Source organism: Neovison vison, chromosome 5, assembly GCF_020171115.1.
Source record: "Neovison vison isolate M4711 chromosome 5, ASM_NN_V1, whole genome shotgun sequence".
Classification (NCBI taxonomy): Eukaryota; Metazoa; Chordata; class Mammalia; order Carnivora; family Mustelidae; genus Neogale; species Neogale vison.
In genome coordinates this window covers 136,679,665-136,702,903 of record NC_058095.1, presented here as the reverse complement: position 1 = coordinate 136,702,903, position 23,239 = coordinate 136,679,665, and the positions used below count along the sequence as shown (strand labels likewise).

Below are 23,239 nucleotides of genomic sequence, written 5' to 3'. Positions count from 1 at the left end.
TTCATTCAATACTTAAACTTTGGGTTTAAATAATTGCAGTACTACACACTGTAGGTTTAGTAGTAGCTCACTTTGACTTTCCTTCCTGAACAGAGTCTGCTTATTTTGTATTCTTAACAGCTAACTTCTCGGGACGCCTGGGTGGTTCAGTGGGTTAAAGCCTCTGCCTTCAGCTCAGGTCAGGATCCCAGGATCCTGGGGCCTAGCCCCACATTGAGCTTTCTGTTCAGCAGGGAGCCTGCTTCCCCTCTCTCTCTGGGCCTGCCTCTCTGCCTACTTTTGATCTCTGTCTCTCTCCCTGTCAGCTAAATAAATAAAATCTTAAAAAAAAAAAAAAAACCAGCTAACTTCTCCGAGTAATTGGAAACTTAGCATCTGGAAAAAGATAAATGTTAAGAGTAGCAATTTTAGGGGCACCTGGGTGGCTCAGTGAGTTAAAGCCTCTGCCATCAGCTCAGGTTATGATCCCAGGGTGCTGGGATCGAACCCTGCATCAGGCTCTCTGCTCAGCAGGGAGCCTGCTTTCTCCTCTCTCTCTGCCTACCTCTCTGCCTACTTGTCATCTCTACCTGTCAAATAAATAAAAATCTTTAAAAAAAAATAGTAATTTTATCTCCCACTTCAAAATTTACACAAATAACACATATGTTACTTTTTCAAATGCAAAGCAAAACTTGAATTGTGTGGTCCTTCAGATGTTTTTCTTCCCCCCACTCAAATCCTACTAACCTCTGTGGGTCACAGGTATTAAGTTTGGTTTATATTGTTTGACACTTTTTAAAAATGCATGTGTTTTTTAATGTATATAAGAATATATTCATTTTAAACGCTAAGGGTTGTTTTTTGGCTAAATGACAGTTTGTAGATCTTTCCAAGTTAGTACAGCAAGAACTGCCTTGTTATTTAAACTCTAGAATTCTATAGTCTGGATAAACCAAAATACACTTATTAAGATATTTCCCTATCAACAAACATTGTAGGTTACTTTTTAATATTTTGGTATTACCTGTATTGCCAGAGTGAGCACACAAACACAGGTGTGTATATACACACACAGTGTTGTACTCATGGAAGTGTATTCCCATAAGATAGCTTTCAAGAAGTGGAATTGCAGGGCCAAAAGATTGGCTCATAGAATTTTGATATATACTGCTAAATTGTCCTTCAGTACTCTCTCACCAACTGCAGTGAGAATCCATATTTTCCCATACTGTCAGCATCAGTATACAGTGCTTTTTTAAAAAATTTTTGCTATTAATTTTAGTCTGTAAATATTAAATAGATACTGTATGATAAGCAAAGATTGATACAGTAAGATACAGATAAGATTCCCTTGCTCATAGAGAAGTTGTCTGTTTTTTAAACAGAAATATAGACTATATGAAAGTGAATAAATAATACACTTTATAGATCTTACTTAGCATTGTTAAAGAAGAAGGGGTTGCTGTAATTGAGGTTAACAGCACTGGCCTATATTCCATTCAGTGGAGACAATTAAGTTAAGACCTTAAAGTATAAGAAAGAACCAAGAGTTAGGGAAAGTTTTCTGAGCAGGCAGAGCTTAGTAGACCCAAATACTTTGGTGCAAGAACCTGGTTGTGTTTTAGGAATTTGTAGAAACCCAGTGTGGTTAAAGCATAGTGAGTGAGCAGCATGAAATAAATTCAGAGGGGTAGGCAGGGCCAGGACATGTAGGACTTTGTATACAGGCTGGATTAAGGAAATAGAATTTTCTTCAAAATAGGAAGTTTTTGTAAGATTTTGACATTAAATGACATTAAGTCACTTGGGAAGTGACATTAAGTATTATACTTGTTTCGTGAAAAAATAAATGGGAAGGAGGCAAGAGTAGTTGTAGGAGGTTCCTGCAGCAGTGCAGGGGAGAGATGATGGCATGAAACTTAGAGTGGTAGTGGTGGGAGGATGATGGAGAGGAGCAGTCAGCAGCACATTTTTTGGAACAGAGCCAATAAAACTTGCTTGTGTTGGAAAGCGGTCAAGGAAAGAAAGTAGTCAAGGATGATTTCCAAGGTTCTGATTTTGGCATTTGAATAAACATGGTGGCATTAACCAAGCCAGGAAAAGTTGAGAAGGGGACAGATTTTGTTAAGATTTCTGTTTTTGACATGTTAAGTGAGCCAGGTTCGAAGGACTGCTCTGGACTGGGATATATATGTGAGAATTTTTAGTTTACAGGTGTTATCTAAAGCTATGGTATTGGACACGATCACGTAGACAGAGGATGTAGGTTGAGGAGGGCTTTTAAGATTTACAGAAGTTAGGTGAGATAGGAGAAACTAGTTGGGAGACTAGACGGAGCAGTTTACGAACTATGGGAAAAAGCAAGAGGGTGTGTAGACATAGAAATTAAAGGGGGAGTGGGTCAAAAAAAAGTGTTCAGTGATGTTGGAATACTGCTGAGGGCTTACCTGGGTAGATGACAAAAAATTCCATTAGGTTTAGCTACTTAGAAGTTATTTGCAATTTTGAGAATAATTTCATGGAAGTGGTAGATGTGCAAACTAGACTGGTGTTTGAAGAGTGAGTGGGGCATTTCACTTCTGGCAGTTTGGTAAACTAAACACTTTGAAGGGAGCCCTATGCTTTAAAAAAAAAAAAAAAAGTTTGTATTTTTATACATTGGCTTGACACTCAGCCAAGATGTTGCTAATATACTGCCCCTGTTTTCCACCCCCATCTCAAAGAAAGAAAGCCAGCATAAAAATAAAAGGCATACCTCGTGAGGTGACCCTTGAGAAGTAAGCAGTCAGCACTATAAACATGGGATTTCACTAGGGGCAAATGCTGATAAGCAGTGCTGCAGTTTGGAAAACAGATGTTGTGCTAGCTATGAGGTGACTAAGATGGAAACTGATCCTGAAACTCTGTTAAGCTTCTGACCTTGGAATGATGCTAAACTGAGATTAAATAGGTAATACCCCTGTGTCTCCAGCAGAAGGCAAGTGTAAATCATCTTCAGAGAAAACCCCTCCTCTGTTTAGGCCCATAGGGTTTTCATTTATTAACATTCCATCAAATAGGAGCACAAAGTCTAAGATTGCTTAACATAAACAATATTACTGTTAGTGAAATTCAGCTAAAGACAAGCAACAAGATCAGTTTCATCTTGGAATTAGCAGAAACAATATAAATTATATATGAAATGTTTAAAAATAAAAGATGAAATTGATCAAGCAAAAGAAACTCATAATGAGACTCAGAATGATGAGGCTTATTTGAAAAACAATCAAACAAAACTTTTATAAGTGAAGAATAGTTGTTTACCTAAATGCATGAGAAGACCAGATTTGAGGAATTGAGAGGAAATTACACAAAATGCCACAGAAACAGAATATAAAAAATATGAAAAAAATTTGAAGAATATAATGAAAAGATCTAATAGAAGTCCAAGAAGGAAATTTTAGAGATTAGAAAAAATAGAGGAGAAACAATATTTGAAGAGATAATGCCTAAGAATTTTCCAGAGCCAAAAAAAAAAAAATTTAAATTCAGAAATATTAGAAATTATGTGTCCCCATTATTTGCAACCAGGAGAATTATAGTGAAACTATAGAACACTAAAGACCAAGAGAAAAGTTTTAAAAGCAACCAGAGAAAAATAAATAAACACACACCAAAAAAAACCAATTAGATTAAAAGATTAAATTATAAGCAGTTGTACTAATTATAGCAGGTACTTTCATAGAATTTATTCTACACCAAGTATTATTTTTAAGTTTAAAATAAAAAAATTTTGTGCTAAAATACATATAAAATACATAAAATAATTGTGCTAAAAAACATAAAATGTTACCATTTATAAGTGTATAATTCAGCAGTGTTAAGTATATTCACGTGTTGTCTAGTAGATCTCCAGAAGTGTTTTCATCTTGTAAAACTGACACTCTGTCCCCAAAGAACAACTCTCTACTTCTCCTTCCCTCCACCCTGGAGCAGCCACCATCTACTGTCTATGCATTTGACAACTTTTGAGAAAGAAGTGGAATCCTACAGTACTTGTCCTTTTTGTGACTAGCTTATTTAACTTAGCATCATGTCCTTGAGATTCATTCGCATTGCACCCTGTGACAGAATTCTTTCTGAATTTTTTAAGACTGAATAGCATTCCATTGTATGTTTCTACTGCATTTTATTTACCCACTCATCCATCCATGGTTGCTTAAGTTTCTTCTACCTCTTGGCTGTTGTGGATAATGCTGCTATGATTGTGAATGTGTAAATACCACTTCAAGGTTCTCCTTTCAGTTCTTTTGGATATATGCCGGAAGTGGGATTGTTGAGTTTAGTTTCTCTTATATTTAGTACACTTGGATCATCAAGCACCATTGATTGAGAAGTCCATCCTTAATAAATGAATCTGAATGTTAGCTGTATCTGACACAAATCAGATTTTCAAAAAAATGATTATTTTCTATGTAAGCTTACGAGTTATGAAAAAATGATTACTTTGTTCTTCCTTCCTGTCTAGTCTCGTACTTAAGCTTTAGGAGCTATGTTTAAAATTATCCACGGCAGCATTTTTTTTTTTTTGTATTGGAAAATTGAATGGGTTTTTTTTTTTTTTTCTATCAGTAATAGAATGGACAAATAGGGGGCACCTGGGTGGCTCAGGTCCTGATCCCAGGATCCTGGGATCGAGTCCCACATTGGCAGAGCAGGGGGAAGTCTGCTTCTCCCTCTCACCCTCCCCCTTCATGCTCTGTCTCTCTCTCACTCTCTCAAATGAATAGATAAAATCTTAAAAAAAAAGAAAAAAACAGAATGGACATATAGTTGTAATATAGTCACATGTACTATTAATATTTTACAACAAGATGGGTGCCTGGGTGGCTCAGTTGGTTAAGCAACTGCCTTCAGCTCAGGTCATGATCCTGGAGTCCCATAATCGAGTTCCGCATCAGGCTCCCTGCTCAGCAGGGAGCCAGCTTCTCCCTCTGACCCTTCCCCTTCTCATGTTCTCTCTCTTTCAAATAAATAAATGATAAAGTCTTAAAAAAATATTTTACAACAAGAATGAATGAACTTAAAGAGTCATACATCACTGTAAAAATACATTGTAAGAATGTTGTTTGAAGAAAGATAACAACGAAAGAACAGTGTATCCTGTTCATATACGGTTCAAAATATGAAACTTAAGTAATACACAATTTTGATAAAAACATATGAAAAAAATCTTAAAAGCAAGAGAATGGTAAACTCTTGAAATTCAAGGTAATTGCTAATTGTAAATTCAAGGTAATTCAAGGTAATTTTGAAGGAAAAGGGAAGAAATTGAGTAGGGAAGAAAAGCCAGTGCACTTAAAAGGTAGTGGTAATTTTCTTTTTAGTAGTGCATATTATTCTTCATTATTATTATTATCCATTATTCTTCATACCTCATTTGAAAATATTTTGTTACTATTCTTTTGTATGTACTGTGTAGTTGATAAAAACTTTTCCAAAAAAGAATTCGTAGCAAAAAGAAAAAGTGGTAAAGAAGTAGAGGCAGCTTTTTGAGAATGTTTTTGTGGAAGAGATAAGAGAAATGAGATGATGGTTGGAGGGTATTGTGGGTCACTTATGGGTTACTGTTTATTAGTGTTTGAACATCTACATACACTTTACTAGTGCTTCCTTTCTGAAAACCGCATTCCAGGTCTTTTGCCCGCTTTTGATACTGGATTGATTGTCTCTTATTGGTTTACAGGATTGTGGATATTGTTGTTTTGTCTCATACGTATGTGTCACCTATTTTCTTTCAACTTGCCTTTTGTCTTTAAACGTTTTTTATGGAGTTCTTGTTGTATAGAAACTTCATATATGTATGCTGTTGCTCTGTTACTTATAAAGTATCATGATCTATAATACTGTTTCATTCAAATTATTTCACTACTAGTGACAGATAATTTTATTTATATATTTAACTCAGAAAATAATGAACTACATTTTGTCCTCTTTAAGCTGACTATATTCTCTTTGTATCATCAGTTGTACTTTGGAAATTTAGAAACTATATGTTGAAGTGCTATGATTATTCTTTCTTGAAGGTTTCGACCAAATACCAGAGAACTGTGGTGTTACAATGCAGTGGTTGCTGATGCCAGACTTCCCTCTGCAACAGACATGCAATCCAGATGCAGTATTCTAAGTCCTGAACTTGCCTTACCGACAGGATCCAGGGCTCTCACCACCCGATCTCATGCAGCTTTGCACATTCTAGGTAGGGTTGCTCTTTTGATGATCAGCTAATTTTCATTCATACGTGCTGAGGATTTTTTTTAAAGAATATTTAGATTTGTGTTTTATTTTCTCATATGTGTTAAACAACAATATGCTAGTTGCAATATTATGTTAAACCCTCTAACTTAAAGAAGTTTGTCAATCCCACAAACACCAACATATCAGACTTGAACCAACACAATTCATGTATGGCCAAACATAAAACATTCCTGAATATAATTTCTATCAGGCAAATTTTTTTAAATACTGTTTTTGTTCAGCTTTAATATAAAAACTTTAGAGATGCAGATGGAATATTCAAATGTATAATTATAAAATTTAATTTATATACTTTTTTTTTTTTAAAGATTTTTATTTATTTATTTGACAGAGAGAGAGCTCACAAGTAGGCAGAGAGGCAGGCAGAGAGAGAGGAGGAAGCATGCTCCCTGCCGAGCAGAGAGCCCGACACGGAGCTCGATCCCAGGACCCCGGGATCATGACCCAAGCCGAAGGCAGAGGCTTTAACCCACTGAGCCACCCAGGCGCCCCTAATTTATATACATTTTTAAATAACAAATTCTACAAAATATTTTTATATAATTATGAATTTTGTATATATTACTTGTTTTTTCTTATATAACACCATTTTCACAGCACACCAACTTCACTTCTATTTAATTTATAATATAGCATTTTTTCAGAATTTATATATATTCTTTTCATAGAAGTTATATACCAATCCATGTAAGTACTTATTTATTGCTTTTGAGAAGACTCGTTTATGGTTATCTAAAATTTGCAGTTCTGAAATCATATTTCTAAGTATAATTAAATAGATCATACATATAATTCCTTGCTTCTTTTTTCTCAAGTTTCATGTGGTAATCATTGTAAACATCCAAAACTTGCATTGATTAAGGTTCTCTCAGCCTGCTATGTCTTCCTCATGTAGAACTCTAAGAATCTAAAAGTAATTCAGAGTTTCATAAAAGGAAGAACCTTGTAAAGACTCAAAGATCGAACGAGTCCAACTTTTCAAGTTTTTGCAGAACATTGACATATAGAATGTGTTTAAATATAATTACCCAAATAGAGAATTCTTACTGGTTATAGGTATTCTTTCATGAAACATTGTTTAAAGCTTAGAGTACATTTTTGAGCACACTCAGAGTTGATTATTTTAATTTGTCCCCTACAGCATCTCATACTATCAATATAATGGGAAATTTTAATTTCAAGGAGTTGAATTTTTGTTTGTTTCTAGGTTGCCTTGATACCTTAGCAGCTATGCAGGATTTAAAAATGGGTGTTGCAAGTACAGAGGAGGAGACTCAAGCAGTAATGAAGGTTTATTCCAAAGAAGATTATAGTGTAGTAAACAGGTTTGAAAGTATGTATATTTATGTTTAAGAAATATTGTTATTTAAGTGAAATATATATACATAGATTTTTATAACATTATTATTTATATCCTTTAGGTCATGGAGGGGGCTGGGGTTACTCTGCTCATTCAGTAGAAGCTATACGTTTTAGTGCTGACACTGATATTTTACTTGGTGGCCTTGGTTTGTTTGGAGGGAGAGGAGAATATACTGCTAAAATTAAGGTAAGCAGTTTTTGACACTGTTGCCCTTTTTTGTTTGAAGATGTTGGTTTTGACTTAGTTTATGATTTTATATATATATAATATATAATAAAAGACTTGAGGAAACTCTGCTAAAATGTAATGCGATAATACTAGATCATGGACTCATTAGAAAATCAAAAGTCAAGATGGGAGGAAATGAACAGAAAATGATTTTTTAATAATTTTAGGCTGAAAGAGACTAGTCCATCTCAGTCTTTGTACTGAACTTCCTAGTGGTCTAGGAATAGCAGGACATTTTGATATGCCTCCTTTCTGTTAGCCACTTTAATGACAGGTGCACAGCTGTTTTGATGCAGGGACATTTTGACGTAGCTTTAAAAGTTTTTTAGCATTTTTGATGCCAAATCCTTTGTAAACTGACATGATCACTCTGAGGCAGGGACCAGGGATGAAGCGAGAGATGGAATATGGGGTATGGATTTCATCGGGTAGACAAAATAAAAATAATCAAAAGTCCTCAGTTTATTGTACCTGTTCATCTCAGAAAGGGTCTGCAGTTATTCCAAGCAAAGGATGTGCTCATACTTTGAAAATTCACTAAGATCTTGAATGTTCCACTTCTCAGATTAATCTGGTTTTGCCTTTAAAATAAAGAGAGGGGCGCGTCTGTGGCTCAGTCAGTTAAGAGTCTCTGACTCGGTTTTGGAGATTGAGCCCCAAGTTGGGCTCCACACTGGGGATGGAGCCTGCTTAAGATTTTCTCTCCCACTCCCTCTTCCCCAACCTCCGACCCCTGCTCACATGTATAAGCTCGCACACTCTCTCTCCAAGAAAAATTAAAAATAAAAAAAAAATTAAAAATAATTTAAAAAAATAAAGAGAGAAAACTATAGTTTGTGCCTTAATTTCAGTAGCAGGCTTCATTAAAAATTCTAATTAAATGCCATCTGTTTAGGAGATCTTTTCTTACTCCTCTCAGTAATATCTAAAACTTATATTTCTATGTTAAAACTCCCTTACTATGATTGTTTTTGAGGACACGTCCCCTAGAAGCTGAACCAGAACTGACAAACTGTTGAAGATATAGCTTCTTTCTGGCTATAATTGGAATATACATGCTAAAGAAATACAGATAATATGGAAATTAAGAAAGAATTAAAAGCCCCTTGAGTTATATAGAGGATAGGGATGAAATAATAATTAAGAACACTTCATTATTAATACAGTGGCGTAGGTAGGTAGGTAGGTACATATGAAGGAAGGAAGAAGAAAGGAAGGAAAGGAAAAGAAAAGGAAAAGGGAAACAGTTTGGGTTTTTGGCTTATTTTAGAGCAACTGCTTTCAAAGGGTTATTGAAAATGTCTTGATTTGAAGTCAAGATAGAAAAGCAAATGCAATGATACAGTGCTAGTTGGCAATGCCTATTAAGTTTTTGAGAAGATACATTTTTTTCTGTCCCTGAAAGGTTTTTCATTTTGTTTTGATAATATTGAACACCATAGTGACCCTTATCTCCAATAGTTGTGGTATAGAAGTATATAGGCCTTCCATAATGCTGTTTATATATTAGGTATGATTTTTCCCCCCAAGTCTCAGATCTCCTTTTACTCCTCCCATTCCCTGAAAGTGAACTTGCCTTTGAAATTCAGTTATCGGGGCACTTGGGTGGTTCAGTCGGTTAAACGTCTGCCTTTAGCTTGGGTCATGATCCCAGGGTCCTGGGATGAGCCCCACATCTGGCTCCCTGTTCAGCAGGGAGTGTGCTTCTTCCTCTCCATCTGCCTCTCCCTCAGCTCGTGCTCTCTCTTTCTCTTCTGTACACATGTTTGTGTGCTTTCTCTTTCTTGCAAAAATAAATAAAATCTTTTTAAAAAAGAAATTCAGGGGCGCCTGGGTGGCTCAGTGGGTTAAGCTTCTGCCTTCGGCTCAGGTCATGATCTCAGAGTCCTGGGATCGAGTCCCGCATCGGGCTCTCTGCTCAGCGGCAAGCCTGCTTCCCCCTCTCTCTCTGCCTGCCTCTCTGCCTACTTGTGATCTCTCTCTGTCAAATAAATAAAGAAAATTTTAAAAAAAAAGAAAGAAAGAAATTCAGTTATTAATGAGTAGATTAAGGTTTTCCAACAGAAGTCTTTTTTTTCCTCCATTCACCTCTTTAAGGTATACATTTTTTTTCTAGCAGTAAATCTTGTTTTTTTATTTTGTTATCATATTTCTGGTTGATTCTTCTCTTTTGTAGGTTTGTCCTCTTCTACCTAGAGACTAAATTCTTCTAGACCCAGCCCTAGCCCGTTTCCTCTGTATTTTCTCCTAAATATTCTCTAATAAGCCCAAAGTTTAAATAGCTGTCAGCATACCATAATGCCCAAATTTGGATCTCCAGCTCAGACTTCTTCTTTGACCCATTTCCATGTGAGTGCCTTTAAGGCATGACAGTTGTTGGTCTTTATGTTGCAACTGAATTCATGCTCTTTCCCCAGGATGTGGCTCTCTTCCAGTGGTTTGTCTCTTGAATAGTACCATCCACCATATACTTGTTACCATAAGGCAGAAACTAGACATCTGTCTTGATAGGTTCTCTTTTTATCTCTTTCTTCCTGCTAGAAGACTCTTCCACCATGAACTACTCTGGGCAAAGGTACTTGTGTCCTTGTCTTGGACTAGCCACCTACCTGGACTCTGTACATATTCTTAATTTTCTGTACTTTTTATTTACATTCTCTCTCTTTCCCTTCCTTCTTGAACCTACTCTAATCGGCGTTTTGCCCCAGCCACTCTACCAAAGCTGCCCTGGTCAAGAATGTGAGTGATTTCTGATTGCTGAAACCAGTGGTTAAGTCTTAGTCCACATCTTCCTTAGCCAGTCAACCTAATTTAATCCTATCAACCCCTTCTTTTATATACTATCTGCACTTGTCTCCCACAGTACCACACTTGGTTTTCCTTCTGTCTCACTGACTGCTCTTTTAAGTATCATGCTGGTTACTTATCATCTTCCAGACCTCTACATATTGGAGTGCCAGAACTCAGTCTTAGGTACTTTTTAAATCTACTCATCCCTGGAGTGATCCAGCCTTATGGCTTAAGTATTTTTCTTCTTATTATTAAACCTCAAAAGTCATATATATAGCTGCTTACTTTGCTTCTACACTTGGATAGCTAATAGGCAATTTGGATATAGCATATTCAACACTAATCTTCTGGTCATCTCTCTAAACCTGCTGTTACTGTATTTTTCCCATCCCAGCTAACTGACCTAGAATAAATTTTATTCTTCCAGCTGCTTAGGCCAGAAATCTTGGAGTCATCATTGCCTTCCCTCTGTCACACCCCACATCCCTTTCAGCAGCAAATACTATTGGCTACACTTAGGAAATAAATCTAGGATCTAACCACTTCTAAAAACTATCCCTGGTACCAAGTCATTCTAAACCATAGCCATTTTCACCTGTATTATTATAGTAGCCTCCCAACTTGTATCCTGCTTCTGTCCTTGTTCCCTTTTGTCTATTTTCAATACAGCAGAAAGATTTTCTTAAAGGGTACACCAGACTCTGCCACTCCTCTCTGTTCAGATTCCTGCAATGTCTTCTTAGATTAGATTAAAAGCCACAGGCCTCAGAAGGGCCCACAAAACACCATAGAATTGAGTGCCATTATCATTCTGACCTTACGTTATACTAGCTGCCTCACTCTAATCCAGCCACACTGGCCTACTGTTGTTTCTCAGGCAAGCCAGGCATACTGAAACCTCAGGATCTTTGCACTGGCTACTCCCTCTCACTACAGCTCTTTACTTCAGTACCTGTGTGATTACTTCCTCGTTATCTTCAGGTCTTGACTCTCTGGTGAACCTACTTAAAACTAAATCCTCTCCCTTACCCAGAAACTTACTTCCAATAGCCACCATTTTTTTGTTTGCATTGTTCATCCCTATATGCCAAGTGTCTAGAACACAGTATGTGTTGAAAAATAATTTATTTTTTAAAGATTTTATTTATTTGACAGAGAGAGATCACAAGTAGGCAGAGAGGCAGGCAGAGAGAGAGAGAGAGAGAGAGGGAGGAGGAAGCAGGCTCCCTGCCTAGCAGAGAGCCCGATGCAGGACTCAATCCCAGGACCCTGAGATCATGACCTAAGCTGAAGGCAGAGGCTTATTAACCCACTGAGCCACCCAGGTACCCTGAAAGATATTTTTTGAATATAAGCAGGGGAGCCAGGTTAGGGGGAATTCGTTAAGGACCTGTATGTCATGCTACAAAGAAAGAAACGAGAAACCATTGAAGAATTTTAAAGAAGTATTCCAATCAGATACTCATTTTAAAAAGAGTACTAGGGGTCATTAAACAAAAATAAAACTCCTTAGCTTTGTGGTGTATGGGCCAGAGCAAAGAGAGAACAGAGATAAGAAGACTGATGAGTTCTAACTAATAACCGTGAGCATCCTTGAATTGACAAAACTTTGGTACAAGCAATAGAATAGATGTAGTGATGGCAGAAAGATACAGAAAAAAGGATCATCCCAGCTTTTTTACTGAGTGAGTAGGTGAGTGATAGTGCCATTAATCAGAACAGGGGAAGCAGGAGAGAGGGGAGTGAGTCCCTTTAGAGCTAATGAGATCCAGCTGGTGTTAGGCAGTGTGTGGCAGGTGGATGTAGTGACTGTTGAGAACAAGATCTGAGCTGGAGACAGATTTTCACATCATTAGCATATAATTGAAAAAATGAAACATCTAGCATAGTAATTGTCTAGTAAGTTCCCTTCTCTTTGTCCTTAGTGTTTTATCTGCCTTTTTTGTAGTTCACTGCTATAATTCTCCAGAGAAATAAGGGGGTTTTATTTGTATTGGTCTATTTTTAAAGAAAAAAATCTCTTCCTGATAATTCTCCTTTATTTTAATTTAATTTCCTCACTTTTCCTCTTTTGATATTATCTATCTTATCCTTTTCTCAGACTGTTTGGTCCGCCCCTTGTTTTTTTTTTTTTTCTAAAGATTTTATTTATTTATTTGACAGAGAGAGATTACAAGTAGGCAGAGAGGCAGGCAGAGAGAGAGGAGGAAGCAGGCTCCCCGCTGAGCAGAGAGCCCGATGCAGGACTCGATCCCAGGACCCTGAGATCATGACCTGAGCCGAAGGCAGCGGCCCAACCCACTGAGCCACCCAGGCGCCCCCGCCCCTTGTTTTATAACCATTTGTTTCCTACTCTTCATCTCTCCTTTTCCCATGCCGTATTACCTTGAACTACTTTTTGTTATCTGTGTTTTTAAGGATGCGTATCTTCTCTTATTCCTCTGTCTCTCCGTAGCTAACACTTTTGTAGCCTTTCTTTCTGGGTATTTTTCTAAGTGCTCCATAAATATTACTTTTTGTAATTCTCAAAAATTACTACGAAGTAGGCACTGTTAGTGTCCTCCTTTCCTTTTATGGATGAGGAAACTGGATCTCAGATCTCACAGATTCTAAGTGTTGAAGCAAAATTCTTCCTCATTTGAAAGCTCACGTAGATAAAATGCGTTGGTTGAGTTCTCTCATTCCATCACATGTTTATATTTGGTACAGAACAGCTGAGAACATTTGCTATAAATAGATGAATATATAAATAAGGAGGACTGAGATTTACATAGGCCATAAGTTTCTTAATTTAAATATGTAGGGTTGTGTATTTAACATTTAAAAAGCAGGCATTCTGATTTTTGTATTCTGGAGTGTCCAACACACTGTGTGTGTATTGGAAACACACAAAATTATGAACATATTATTCAGCAGGTTTGCATGACTGAGCAACTGGACATGATGTGTTTTTCTCCTTTTCCCAGCTGTTCGAGTTGGGTCCTGATGGAGGAGATCATGAAACCGATGGAGACCTTCTTGCAGAGACTGATGTGTTGGCTTATGACTGTGCTGCCAGGTAAAGATTTCCTCATTACTCAGCAGCATCCTCACATACTTAATGTAAAAAAATTCATTGTGAGTGAAGAAATGTAAGAATGCTGTTTTTAATAATCTGTGGGGATGCCTGGGTGGCTCAGATTGTTAAGCATCTGCCTTCAGCTCAGGTCATGATCCCAGAGTCCTGGGATAGAGTGCCACATCATGCTCTCTGTGAAGCTCTCTCTCTCTTTGCCTCTCATCCCTCTCTCTCTACCTGCCACTCTGCCTACTTGTGCTCTCTCTCTCTCTTTCTCTATCAAATAAATAAAATCTTTAATAAATAAATAATCTGTGATCAGATGCTTGAGAAATTAAGCTGTATATTAGGTAAAGTAAGTGTTGCATTTAACAGAACTGTACTAAAACTAATAGTGTTTTCTGTATTTGTATTTTAAAAGATAAAATATTTCTCCATTGAAGATGAAAATATACATATATTTTGCACACTTCTGTTTTTGTGTATCACTTAGAGAGCACCTACTGTGCTAGCTTTCTAGTAATGTCCTAGAATTATTTACTACCTGTAGCAGTATGTCTACAGTACCAAATAGTCATAGCAGGCCATAATTCAGATCACTCATGTGGCCTGACACCATGCTTGTAGTATATGCTTGATTATAACACACTTGGGGAGGTGGTCAACTTGACTGAAACCTGTTAAGATAATGGGTTTTCTGTTACCAGGATCTGGATGTTTATTTATAAAACTTCATTAAAATATGAAGAGAATTAGCTTTTATCAGTCCTCTCTGTGTAATCCCAAGAATTCTCTCTTGTGTTATGACAAGTTAGTGATTTGTTTCAGGGGATATAATGATGAGGAAAAAATAAATTGAACCTCATAATAGTAATAATAAACTGTACTTGCCAGTAATAACTATGTTAAAACCTTGTGTGTTATATATAAGCTTTTTGCTTATGTAAGTGCTCCATAAATATTACTTTTTGTAATTGTTATGTTTTGTATTTACTAAAAATGGTGGTAAGACATTAAGTTTGCTTTTAACAGATAACTACTTTTGAGAACAAAATAGTAAACCCACAGAAAATTTTTAGTTTTTTCACTATAAGCACTCACGAGTATCAGGAGATATTTTTTAGTTGTTTTTTATGTGATATACAAATGAAGATTAGGAAGATTTTAGGAAATTTAGTTGATTGATTTTTAACAGAGCCTTAAGATGCCATTGTCACTTAGTATTTATTTTTGAGCATATAATTATGAGTCAAAATTATATTGTTTCAAAAATATATATATTGTTTCACATACAGAGAATCACCTAGATTTTATTCATTTCCCTACTAACAAAACCCAGGTTCCTAAGGCTAGAATTAAAGGACTTCAGTAATCTTTTACAACATCTTTTTTAACTTTCTGCCTAACTATACTTTTTTTTCTATCTTAATGCTTTAAGACCTGACTGGACCCCTTGTCATTTTTAAGCCCTGTTATGTACTTTCATACCTCTACAGTGCATTAATTTTTTCCCTTCCTCAGATACCCTTCATTCTTTTCTCTATCCCAGTGACAACCACTACAGTCTATTACCTAAAACTTGATCAGATCTCCTTATTTATATACAAGCTTTCTCCTTTTATTTTAGTAAATTTTTTTGTGTGGTTACTGTGACAGGCACAGTTCCAAATACTTTATCTGAATTTCCTCAATCCTCAAAACAATCCTGTGATCTAGACATCATCCTCATCCCTATTTTCACATGAAGAAACTGAGTCACAAAGAGGGTGTAATATCTTACCCAAAATTACACAACTAGCAGATCACGAAGCTGAGCCTTGATCTCAGGCCATCTGACTCCAGAACCATTTTCTTAACATACTTCCTCTCAAAACACTTTAAAAACTGAAATTCATAGTTTCTTTTTCCAATTAAATTGGCATGTGGTTTTTTTTTTTGAACAATTAAAAAAAATTGTGCTATTTTAATGAGAGCTTTATAACATTTAACCAAGTTTTAGAATTCAAGGTAAGGAGTGCCATCACCATGACAACAAATGACTATTATGTGTATGTTCCTGTGCAGATATTTTTAGTTTTTAATTTGTTTCAGACTTTTTAAAATAGGTTTTTAATGATGTTCAGTAAGAATCTTACACAATGAATTTCATGTTTTGTTTATAAAGGATATATAACAAATATATGTAACAGGGAAGCGCAAAGGCATTGTCTTTGACTCACTAATTTTTCTCGCAGAGAAAAATATGCAATGATGTTTGATGAACCAGTTCTCTTGCAAGCTGGTTGGTGGTATGTAGCATGGGCTCGAGTGTCCGGACCCAGCAGTGACTGTGGATCTCATGGACAAGCTTCTATTACCACAGATGATGGGTAAGCAAAATGTTTAAGTATTACTTAAGCAACTCTCATTTTTGTTAGTGGAATATTGTTTTAGCAGCTCAGTCTCTCAGGAGGATAAAAATGTCAGTAAGAGTAGATCATAATGTGACTGCCAAACATTAAATTTATGCAATCTTGTGCCAGTATAAGGTCTAGACAGAACAGGGAGAGAACAGGACTGCTACTCTTTGCTTTTGTCATTTGTCATTTGTATGTATTTCTGGGTGTTATATCATTTAAGAATTTATTACCAATTAGAAATTGCATAAAGTGACAAGAAGAATGAGGAACTTGGAAACCATAAAAAAGAAATAAATACTTGCTATAAAATTTGACAGTTCTTCTAAAAACAGTTTATAAATTTCAGTTTCAGCAATATGAGACGGCAAAGCTTTAATAAGATGTAGGGGGAGATTTACTGTTTAAATTTCATATGTAGAGTGCTTTTTAGTTTATAAAACTCTTTCATATCTATATTCTCATTTGATGCCCTCAACAGTTTTGTGAAACTGTTATTAGCTCTGTGTTCCGCTTGGGAATAGAGAGCGAGGAGGTGAACTGACTTGCTGCACATCGTATCACAGCTGTGTGGCAGAATGAAAACTAGACCTGGAATCTCTTTTGACTCTAACTCCAGCCTTCTTTATTCTCGGTACTCTGGATTTGTGTGTTTGAAAGGACTATCATTTAGAAGAGAAATTCAGTTTACTCCTTACTTTTCTTGAGCATGAACTATTTGAAATGAGTAGAAGTTATGTAATAGTATATTTCAGACAGTTTTGTTCAGCTTATTAACAAAGCTTATCAAAAACAGAACAGGCTAATTAATGAGGGGAATTCTTTGTTCCTGAATGTTCAAGTGGAATGCATTAAATAAATTAAGCCTGCTGTAAAGTATCCCTTTCACACTTACTCAGAGATTGTGTGCTAGCACTAGGGAGACTGCTTTGATCCTGGACTTTGTGATTCCATATGCAGCTCATTGAACTTCGAAGTATTACAGCAGTTTGAAGCTAAAGCTTATCGTGTGTGGTTGAGCAGATTTTAAACTCTTTAGAAGTTGAAATATTTTGTTAAAGGCTTATTGTTCTGGGGTGCCTGCATGGTTCCAGGGGTTAGGCCTCTCTGGCTTTGGCTCAGGTCGTGATCTCAGGGTCCTAGGATCGAGCCCCACATCAGGCTCTCTGCTTAGCAGAGAGCCTGCTTCCCCGCCCTCCTCTGCTTACCTTTCCACCTACTTGTGATCTGTCAAATAAATAAATAAAATCTTTAAAAAAAAAAAACTTATTGTTCTAGGGGCACCTGGGTGGTTCAGTCCTTAGGCGCCTGCCTTCAGCTTAGGTCATGATTCCAGAGTACTAGGATCTGGCCCCCAGTCAGGCTCCCTGCTTGGCTGGAGCCTGCTTCTCGACTCTGCCTGCTGTTCTCCCTGCATGTGTGCTCTCTCTTGTGCACGTGCTCTCTCTCTCTCTCTCTCTCTCGTTCTATCTTAAATAAATAAATAAAATCTTAAAAAAACAAAAAGCTTATTGTTTTGGTTAAAGTTGAGCTGGGGGAGACTAAAAGGAGACAGGACTGCTGCTTACCAAGGAATTCCTGATCAGGTTTAATTCCTTTATTTTATTCATGAAGCCATTTCAGAGCTTGAACCAAAATAAAAACAACTCCTTTTTACTTGTGTTTTTCCTTAAAGAATGAATCTCTGTTCATTAACATATGATTTGAAAACACTGTTGTCGGATTTCTTATTTCCTTTCATGTATCTTGAATCATGTTGTTTTGTGGTCTCATTGTTATTTTTTCTCTTCTTAGGGTGGTATTCCAATTTAAGAGTTCAAAGAAATCAAATAATGGTACAGATGTTAATGCTGGTCAGATACCTCAATTATTATACAGGTATTTAGCATATTTATAGTTAATTAATATAATTCAGTCCTTTGTTATAATGATCTAGGATACTATAAAATATATGTGACATAATGAAAGAAATTATTTGAGGCATTCAACAAGTTATAATATACTAGTAGAAGTATAGCTATTTTTAACAAAAACACTTAATATTTTGTATATTTTTAAATGTCTTCTACATTGGGCTGAATTTTAAACTTCATGACTCAGATTATCTGTATTATGCCATTAGCAATATTTTAGTAACTTGTTTCTTTATCTGGATTTTCATACCCACTTCAAAATATTATAAAGTAATAAAAATTTGTCTTAGAGAAATGATACTGGGACATTAGATGGGGACTTCAGATGCAAGCCTGATTGATTTCCTGCTGTCTTATGTTTCCTGTTTGTACTGTAATGGAATGAATAGAAAATCTCTTACTGTTGAGGAGTGCCCTTACTGCTGAAAAATTTCCTCCTTTTATTTGAAATGTCAAAGAATAATTATCCATGTGATAATATTTATTATACTTACAACATTTAAGAATTTTAATTACTTCCTGGTATTTGAGACATTTATGGAAGCATATGCCTATTATCCATCTATCTCTAATAGATTGCTATAATTAATATTTAGAATGAAGAATTAAAATATATGTAAACCCTCACTAAAAAATGTCATTTTTTGAGTGTAAAAAATCTAAAGAAATACCTCTCCAACAGTGACTGTCTCTCATGTCTTTCTTCCGTAGTAATCACTTTTAAGACTCTAGGTGGTGTCCCAAGAAGAGATTTTTGTTTGTTTCTATGCAGTTTATTATAGTTAGAATTCGTAACAGTTAGCTTTATGAACATAGCAACTTGCTCAGACTACTCCTGGGTACACTGGTCAAATAACTTATTAATAATATAGCCCTTAAAATTTAATAGTAGCATATCTTGCTATTGCAAAAATGTATATTTTGAAAAGAAAAATGTCATTGGACTTTCCAACATAAATTTATATGTGTCTGTTACCTTCAGACTTCCAACTAGTGATGGCAGTGCCTCAAAGGGCAAACAGCAAACCAGCGAACCTGTACACATTTTAAAGAGATCTTTTGCAAGAACTGTCTCAGTGGTAAGCCATTTTTTTTAAATTTCAGGTTTTTTTGTCTGGTGCTCTATTTCATTTTGATATTTAGCATTTAGCCACTCTTCTAAGAGTTTATCTCAGGAGAGTTTTACAAATTCAGATTTGTTTTTATATTAGCACTGAGATCCCAGGCCAAAGAATAAACCCTTTAAATAATGGGAAAATAGAGATGTTGGGTGACTTTACCATGAACTTCAACATGAACTGATATAACCGGTGGGTTTTCTAGTAAATCATGTATGAATACATATGCAGAAGGAGTTAAAAAGTGAAAGAAAATTTAAGATCGATACTGACAAAAGGCACTAGCCTAATGCTTGAGGAGCTAAATACAAGAGTTATATATCTAAATACTCTGTTGAATTACTTGACTATCCACATTTTACATTTAAAGAAATACCTCATTACTGGGGTTGCCAGTGTAGAACGGAAAGCCAACATGATTTAATTGTCATGAAATGTCTGAATGTCAGAAAGCCTGAGTTAAGTTCTTCTTTCATTTATTCGTTGAACATTCTTATGCCACTTATCTAAATAAACTGTGTGATAGCATCGTTATGAATTTCTAATGAAATAAGGGATACAATAATGCTTTTTAAATGTAAGGCACTATATGAATGTGATTTATTCATGTAGTTGGTAGTCTTTCATGTTTGTGAACCGTGTACAATGAATGCTTTTTTGTCTTCTTTTTTAAATAACAAGATTAATACGCATTCTTGGTTGGGAAGAGGGTGGAGTGGGGATAAACGATATTAAAAGTATGCTAAGTATACTAAAGTCACCCTGTTACTGTTTACATTTTGATGTATATCCTTCCAAACCATTTTTATACATACACAAACTTGTTAGTCTATATATACAGCATGCTGTACAGTCTCCTTGTTTGTAATAGTAAAGTTTTGCATCTGTTTTTAAAATTTTCATAATGTTAAGGACATAATCCATGTTAGTATATTCAATTTTTTGTTAATCTTTTCTTGTATTTGCACAGCATCCCATAGAATAATTGTTCTCTTAATTTATTCAATCCTGTACCTATCAATTTCTTGTTTTTTACTATTATGTCCTTCCATATGCATCTTTGATTACTTATGTACTTATGTGAGTGTTTCTACTGGAAGTGTGCTGATTTAAATTGTGATGTATCGTGCCAAATGACCTTCCAAAAGATCTATGGTAGTTTATAGAGATAGAGCATGCAATGAGGTTACAAGAATTTTGGCTCCTTGGTATCTTGGCATCCTTTTAGTAGTAAGATCAGTTTGATAGCTTTTGATCCAAGTAAGTATCTTGACTCTGTATGTCTTTTTCAGTGATCTTTTTTTTGTACTTAGTAATTTTTTGATATTTGTGTCTAAGTGGTTTTGTGGTCATTAGGTAATTGTTATCTTTATATAAGAAATGTATTCAACTCTTTCTTTAAGAAGCTAAACTATAAACTCTTATCTTGGTATTACTATACCAGAGGACTGGAATTTGGTGGAGGTCAGGGAATAAGTGCTTTGCTTTGAGATGATCTAGTATTTGTCATCATGTAAGTATGGTAAAGCCTGTAGAACAACTAGAACTGAAAGGAATGCTCACTACCCTAAACCCACATTGGAGAATTTAAAAACCTAGTAAGAATATTTTAGTATTTTGTAGTCAATTGTTATCTTCTATTAACTTGTTTATCAAGGGTTTGCTATAGTTTGTATGGTAAAATTTAATAAATAAGTTATTTATTAGTTATTTAGTATTTTGTGGTCAATTGTTATCTTCTATTAACTTGTTTATCAAGGGTTGGCTATAGTTTGTATGGTAAAATTTAATAAATAAGTTATTTATTAGTTATTTGGTATTTTGTGGTCAGTTGTCATCTTCTATTAACTTGTTTATCAAGGGTTGGCTATAGTTTGTATGGTAAAATTTAATAAATAAGATATTTATTTTATTATTTATTAAGTCATTTATTTATTTGTTTATATTTATATATTTTTATATAATTATGTATTATATTTATTAAGTTATTATTTATAATAAATAACTTAATACTGTCACTAATACCTAATACTAAATAAAATACTTTATTATATTAAAAATTATTAAAGTGCTTTAAATACCTTCAGCTTATTTATATAATACTACAGTAACAGTGTAGAGTTTAATTTTGCTTCCAAGTAATCATGTATTTGTAAATGTTTTTAATTTTTTGCCTTACTTATATGGTAAATTAGATAGGTTGGTAGCAGGGAAACAAAGCTATATTTTTAAATAGGCAAATATGGGCGTGCCTGAGAGCCTCAGTCACTTACGCCTCCGCCTCTTGGTTTTGGCTCAGGTCATAGTCTCATAAGTCAGGCACTCTAGCCCTGAGTTGGGATCCATGCTCAGTGCAGAGTCCGCTTGGGATTCTAGCCCTCTGCCCATCCCCCCACTTGCTGATAACACTTTCTCTTTCTCAAGTAAATAAATAAATAAATAAATCTTTTTTAAAATAAAGAAATAGGCAAATATTGAAGAATGTTGCTTTTATACATGCCTAACTACTTTATCTTATTTGTTAAGCTTCAAAGATATTCCTAATGGTAATGTGATAAATGAACTAATAAGATATCCATTATTTGGGCTAATCAAAACTCAGTAAAAAAGTTCAAATAATGTTTTGTTTTGTTCTGCTTTTTTCAAATAAAGTTTTGAAGTTCAGTGTCATCTTTCCATTTGATTCAACCTATGGTCCATATCATTTGAACTAATTGTTTTCTGTTTTTTCATATTCTGGATTAGGAATGTTTTGAGTCATTGTTGAGTATTCTTCACTGGAGCTGGACCACCTTAGTCTTAGGAGTTGAAGAACTTAGAGGATTAAAAGGATTCCAGTTCACAGCTACACTTCTAGATCTAGAGAGACTGCGCTTTGTGGGTACCTGTTGTCTGAGGTTATTGCGTGTCTATACCTGTGAAATTTACCCAGTATCAGGTATGAAGCATGTTTTTAAATTACTTTAAGAAGAAAATATTTGACACCTTGGGAAGGTCTTTATAGGGATAACCAGGAGTTTAAGATCCCCAGCTGCCTTTAATCTTCTCCTAAAATAAGGGCAGAAAGTCAGCTTTCAAGATCCTTATGTGCTTACTTAAAAAGAATAAAACAGATTACTTGTTATGTTGATAACAAAAAATCATGTTAAACTAAAAAAAGTACTCTAATAATGTATTATTTTAAACAGATTCGGTCAAATAGAAATTTTTTGAACGACTCATTTGGACTTAAATGCTAAAACCAATGTTTTGGCTTTTTAAAAAATTTTTTCCTACTTAGATTTTTAAAAGAAATAATTTTGGACTACATTTAATCTCTAAATTGTTTCATTTCTAAGTTTTGAGTACTTACAGTCTTTAGCTATATAGGAAATTACTTGAATTATATTGAGTATCTCCATGCATGTTTATTACTCCATTTAATTAGCAATCTTCTTTGTTTCCTCAAAGCTACAGGAAAAGCAGTTGTGGAAGAAACTAGCAAATTAGCAGAATGTATTGGAAAAACCAGAACTTTGTTAAGAAAAATTTTATCAGAAGGAGTTGATCACTGCATGGTGAAGTTGGATAATGATCCTCAAGGATATCTCAGTCAACCCTTGAGTCTCCTAGAAGCTGTCCTTCAGGAGTGTCATAATACCTTTACTGCCTGTTTTCATTCTTTCTACCCAACTCCTGCCTTACAATGGGCTTGCCTTTGTGATCTGCTGAATTGTTTGGATCAGGTAATTTCAGTTTGAAAAATGTTAGTTGAAAATATGATAGATTACCTAATACTCTTCAAGGAAATTAAGTGCTATTGCCTCAGTATATCTAACTTCCATAAACGATAAATTAGGACATTGGTTTGGTATGTGTGACTTAAAGTTGAAAGTCTTTTTTTTTTCCCGCTTGCTTTATCATGTTTAGCTATAAAATTGGTAGGCACAATTGATATGCTCTTTGAATCTGTGAATGAGTGTGCACATGTATGAGAGCAAGAACAATCATGAGTGCGTGTGTAAGAGCAAGGATAGTGCTAGAAGAGGAGCTTCTGCCATCCCCATAGCTGCAGAACGGTCAGGAGAGAGAGCTATGAGAGAGCTTGCTTGCTA

The 23,239-nt window shown here is 35.3% G+C and overlaps 1 protein-coding gene across 13 annotated transcripts in view; it reads left to right on the top strand.

The window, feature by feature from the left end:
* Positions 1-23,239, top strand: part of MYCBP2 (MYC binding protein 2) — a 283,092-nt gene that overhangs the window by 113,885 nt on the left and 145,968 nt on the right. For all 13 annotated transcript variants that reach the window (XM_044249910.1, XM_044249909.1, XM_044249914.1 and 10 more), the window contains 9 exons: positions 6,048-6,220; positions 7,487-7,612; positions 7,701-7,828; positions 13,627-13,718; positions 15,953-16,087; positions 17,909-17,992; positions 19,010-19,106; positions 21,891-22,083; positions 22,596-22,870. In XM_044249910.1, coding sequence (XP_044105845.1) covers positions 6,048-6,220; positions 7,487-7,612; positions 7,701-7,828; positions 13,627-13,718; positions 15,953-16,087; positions 17,909-17,992; positions 19,010-19,106; positions 21,891-22,083; positions 22,596-22,870 — 1,303 coding nt within the window. The remainder of the gene's footprint in view (positions 1-6,047; positions 6,221-7,486; positions 7,613-7,700; positions 7,829-13,626; positions 13,719-15,952; positions 16,088-17,908; positions 17,993-19,009; positions 19,107-21,890; positions 22,084-22,595; positions 22,871-23,239) is intronic.